Here is a 5,435-nt window from a genome sequence, read left to right as displayed (position 1 = left end):
CATGTTAAAGGTAAATGTTATAAGACAAGCATGTTAAAGGTAAAGGTTATGAGACAAACATGTTAAAGGTAAAGGTTATAAGACAAGCATGTTAAAGGTAAAGGTTATAAGACAAACACGTTAAAGGTAAAGGTTATAAGACAAGTAAGTTAAAGGTAAAGGTTATAAGACAAACATGTTAAAGGTTATAAGACAAACATGTTAAAGGTAAAGGTTATAAGACAATCATGTTAAAGGTAAAGGTTATAAGACAAACATGTTAAACCATGGGTCTTCAACAGGATAATGAGACAAAACAGCTAAAAACACCTGAGACAAGTGGAGCAGTTTGTTCATGAGGAGTGGAATAAACACCTGCTGAGAGCTGCAGAGGTCTCATTGTTACAGGAATCCTTTGATTGACTGATTGACTCAAAGCTTCAACTAAATATTAAGTTAAGAGTTCCATCATTTCTCTCCAGGTCTGATTCTGGAGTTTGACACTTTCATGAGACTTTCATTTGTTCATTTTTATAGAATTTATTTAATATTACTTCTGTCAGATTCAAGTTATTTCTGTGACCATTGTGGGTTTTTCTCTCATTAAACGAGGGGGACCAACAGTTGTGTCCTCATGTGTACATGGGTCTGACACATCAAGGGCCCGAGACTGACACTTGTGGGACACGAGTCTGACAAGTCAGGCTCACAATATGGCTGTAACATATTTGACAGCTGGAGGTTTGTCTTTGTCTACCTGTTCAGGTATTACCTTGGTGACCGTCTGCTTGCTCGGGGAAATGCATGGTTGGAAAGTGCAGTGATCGATCAGATCGGCAGCTGCTTTCCCAGTCGTTTCCCTCAGCAGATGTTGAAGAACCTCAGTGAGTCGGCTGAGTTGCAGCAGGAGTTTCACCTTTACCGGCTGCAGCAATTAGATGAATGCCTGCAGGAACATGACCAGGTTAGCACAAACTTTAACCCCACTGTTTTCTGTGTTCCTTTACTCTGTTTTTCTCAACAGGTTGACACATTTAATACTTGGTGTTAAAATTTAAACAAGAGTACACAGCAGATTATCTGAATGAGATATTTCAGATCCATGCAGTGGTTTGTTGTGTGGTTGTGTGTGTGGTTAGTTGGTTATTTGTGTGCTTGTTTGGAAATGTGCTTGGTTAGTTGGATGGTTGGTTGGTTGGATGGATAGTTGTCTGGGTAGATGTCTGGTTGGTTGTGTAGTTTGTTGATCCATTGGGTGTTTGGATAGTTGTTTGTGTAGTTGTTTGGTTATGATGTTGGTTGTGTTGTTTGTTTATTGGATGGTCAGTTGTGTTGGTTGAATGTGTTAGATTTTTGGCTGAATGATAGGATAGTTGGTTGTGTTGTTGCATTGGTGGTTGGTTAGTTGGTTGATCAATATTTTTGTTTACAATAGAATTAGATTTTGACTTTATTTTTTAGGAAAATGACTGTAGGATAAAAACCTGCTCCTTGTGTGACCCTAACATTCAGTTTACTCCTCTTATCCTACGGGTCCAGAATGACCCGCCCTACTGACGCCCTACACAAAGCAGCTTAATTGACTTTTAAATCCAACATCTTTTTTACATGATGAAACAACTTATTTATTAATTCAACTCAATTTAATTCATTTTTTAACATGTATGTATGTATGTATTTTTGTTACACAACACAAAAAGACCATCCCTCTGTGATGGCTGTCAGTTTGTCCGTCACACACCTTGCTGGTCTGGACTCATGGTTGTCAAACCTCAGCATGCGTGAGAAAGAAAGACTTTCAGCAGCATTGTGGCTTGAAAAAAATGCCGTTCCACTGTGTGAATAAAAGAGACTACATGTAGCCTCACCATGGGACCTACAGTATATACACCTGCTAATATCAAAGCTCTGTGTAGCCATGCAGGTCAATCTACATCTCCATGTTTTCCCAGTTTTCTCCATATTTCCAGAAACCCTCCCAATACAAACTCTCTGGGATGATTTTATCGATGGCTGGTGTGATGAACAGGAGAACGGTGGATGAACTGTTTTGGACATGGGCAGCCATGTTGGACCTGAACTTATGATGTTTGATGCTGCTGGTCTTCCCTGGTTGTTTGTCTGATTTTGATGAAGACCATGCAATTTTGCCGTTCTTTGACAAAAATGTCTCTGTCAGAGAGATTTCCTCTTCATTATCTGAAGATGCATCATCCTCTGGGTTGCATTCCTCCACATCTTCTTCTTCTTACACATTTTCATCTTCTTGTTCCTCTTGAGCTCCTGAAAATATCTCATCCAGGATCAGTTTGGCAGTGAAACATCTATTCATGGCTTCAGCAAGGAACCAACCTTTATGTCCTCTATACTGAATTTCTATGGCCATCCCTCCCTGAACATGCCAGATCTCCTCTGATCTCAGAAGCTAAGCAGGGTTGGCCTGGTTAGTACTTGGATTGGAAGGTGCTATAAAAAAACAATGTAGGAGTTGTGACCATATTGGTCACTAGCAATAGATAAGCTTTGACCATAATAGGTCATAGGTCACCTTCTGGAAGGATGCCCAATCAATCAATCAATCAATACTGAATATGTTTTTCTTGTGTCTGAGATTGTTTTTTTTAGTTTGGGAGCTTGTGTGATGTGAGGGGTTAGCTGCAGATCAAGAGTACAGGTCAAATGCAAGTTCCTGTGTCTTTGGTGTGTGTGTGTGTACTTGTTTCTACTACAGAGTGAGGACCATTTGCACCATAGTTAATATCAAAGTGAGGACTTTGATGTAAGGTGAGGACTTCAATGTCCTCATTCGGTTTGCAGCTCTGCTGTCTTTTATTAGTTAGGTTTAGAGGTATGGTGTGAGTTAAGTTCTGGTTCAGGTTAGAGTTAACTATAGACCAGTAATGGTTAATTTTATTAGTTAGGTTTAGAGGTATGGTGTGAGTTAAGTTCTGGTTCAGGTTAGAGTTAACTATAGACCAGTAATGGTTAATTTTACTAGTTAGGTTTAGAGGTATGGTTTGAGTTGAGTTTTGGTTCAGGTTAGTGTTAACTATAGACCAGTAATGGTTAATTTTACTAGTGTGTATTAGAGTTTGTGTGTGGCCTTTGAACTGTGTTTTTGGTGTTTAAATTCTTTTATAACTCACTGTTCAAAAATGAGTTAAAGGACAGTCGTAACCTGGAGGTGTACAGCCCACATGGAAACATAAACATAAACATTTTCTAATGATGGGGTCCCTTTAAGAAAAGTCATAAAATGTCAAGTTGGAAGAAGAAAGTTTAAGGTATTTTTTTCTGCAGCTAAATGTGGTAACAGGTTACTTTTGATGCAGAAGACAACACATGTGATAAGTACATTACTAAACGTGTTTAAAAGCTTGACGTCCTTCACTTGTTGCTGTAGATGATGGACGATGACTGGACAGAAGCAGAAGAGGAAGCAGAGGTCCAGGTTCTAGTTCTGTCTCCACGATGTTGGGCTGTGTCTGCCGTTTGTTTCCTGGATGAACCAGCAAAACAGTTTCCATCTGAACTCTGCTCCTACCTGAACCAGTTCACCCAGTTCTACACACACAGTGAGTGCCACTTTTTACCAGTTCTGTTAAACCAGGCTTAACTTTGTCTTTAAACCAAATATAACAGAATTATTTATAGTTTTAAAGCAGAGTGCTACACTACAAACCTTACCAAACGTGTTCAACAAAGCAGGGCTTTCTTCTCTTACTGTAAGAAGAACAGAAATATGTGATAGAAGTATTAAAGTCACTTTGTGTAATGTTTGAGTCTTATCTCAACAACAGGATCACAGGTCAATACAAAGCCATCAGGCTCTCTGATAAAATGTCCTTTTGAGGCAGTTTGAGGGCCTCGTGTATAAACTGTTTAACAAACACCGTTATGTGATGTTAGCATCCCTGTTGATCTACAAAATAATGCTGAGTCATGCTTCATGTTCACACCATCGCTGCTGTCTTCTGTCTGTCTGAAAGCTGTTTCTGGCTTCTGATGTTGAAAAACTCTATCTCTCAATTCTCTTCCTTCTTTGTCTTCTAAGATATTGGAAGTGCGCCAAGCTTTTTAAAACCTCTGTTATGGGTGGAGTCAAGGTTTTAAGTTGGCCAATCAAAATATTACACCTTATACAGGAAAAGTTTTTAACAAATCAAATCAGTTTTGGAGGGAAAACTTTACTTCAGGACAAAGAAAAGGGAGTGTTTTAGTTTAATTATCTTGCACCTAATTAAAGGGAGAGACATCTGTTTACCTCAGTAAAATAAGAATGTCACATTTAGTTAAAAATTCAAGTCCTAAGGTTTCTAAGGATTAAATCATGGAATAAAACACACACTGTTTAAAATCATGAAATAMAAGAAACATCTTCAGGAAAACATTTCATCAACAGTTACACAATACACAGTTAAAAAGAACACAGTGGAGCTTCAATGGGTTTTGTTCTTTCTGTAAAAGAAACAGGTAAATCACATTTCTTTGATTAAGATAAATGAAAACAGACAGTTGGATAAAATCATTCAATCTTGTTCTCTTTTTTTCACATTTAATGGAGAATGTAGGTCCTTTGTCTCAGTCACTGAAGAGTCTGGTTAAAGGTGTTCATGACCCCCTTTAAAGAGGGGCGAACAGACAGTCCTTATCTATTAACATTAAGGCATCAGGAAGTCTGGTGGGGGGTTGGTGGAAGAGATGCTAATTCAAAACACAAAGGAAGTTTCCATGCACAAGCCTTAAAAAATAGTCTGAAGTTAAAGTGGATTTTGTTCCTTCTTTTGAGCAGTCACAGGAACAAGTGAAATCTAATCAGAAATGATTAATTATATGCAGGAAATGCTACAGCTTTTTTAAATAACTGTCTTGAATAATTTCACTTTGTTAGTTAAATACAGGCTAGATTTGTTGAAAACTAAAAGTTGAACTTGTCTGTTACACGACAAGCTTACCTCTGGTTTAAGCCAGGCAGATTTAGTTATAAATAAGGTTTAACCCAGGCTTAAAACCAGCCTCTTCTTGGTTATCAGCTAGGCCTAAACTGACCTTTAACCAGCTTTGTCTTTGTTTTAATGTAGTACATGCAGACATTTAGCTTTAAACTAGCCTTAGTTTCTGTTAAAAGTCTGACTAAATTCTGGTTTGAGACCAGCCTAATGTTTATTATAAACCCAGTGAACTGTCACAAGTCTAGTCTCTGTTCGTAGAGAGGCCTGATGCTCTCTGTTTAAACCAGTCTTCTTTAAACAGACTGGTTTAACTTTAGGTGTAAACAGGCCTACCTGTAAACAGTAATGTCACTTTACAACACGCTTTGCTTTGTTCCAGTTCTCTCTGTCATAAAGCCTGCCTTTAAACCAGTGTGTTGTGTAGTCTGGACTGACAGCAGTGTGTTGTGTAGTCTGGACTGACAGCAGTGTGTTGTGTAGTCTGGACTGACAGCAGTGTGTTGT

General features: G+C 38.4%; 1 protein-coding gene across 1 annotated transcript in view; it reads left to right on the top strand.

The window, feature by feature from the left end:
* The window catches only part of LOC106531466 (cullin-9), a gene marked incomplete at its 5' end in the record, with an annotated part of 64,270 nt that overhangs the window by 34,787 nt on the left and 24,048 nt on the right, over positions 1-5,435 (top strand). Inside the window, 2 exon segments of the mRNA XM_014027340.1 lie at positions 745-943; positions 3,383-3,554. Coding sequence (XP_013882794.1) covers positions 745-943; positions 3,383-3,554 — 371 coding nt within the window.

Source organism: Austrofundulus limnaeus, unplaced genomic scaffold (genome assembly GCF_001266775.1).
Source record: "Austrofundulus limnaeus strain Quisiro unplaced genomic scaffold, Austrofundulus_limnaeus-1.0 Scaffold638, whole genome shotgun sequence".
Taxonomy (NCBI): Eukaryota; Metazoa; Chordata; class Actinopteri; order Cyprinodontiformes; family Rivulidae; genus Austrofundulus; species Austrofundulus limnaeus.
Note: the sequence above shows the minus strand (reverse complement) of the source record. Positions and strands in the feature narration are given on the sequence as shown.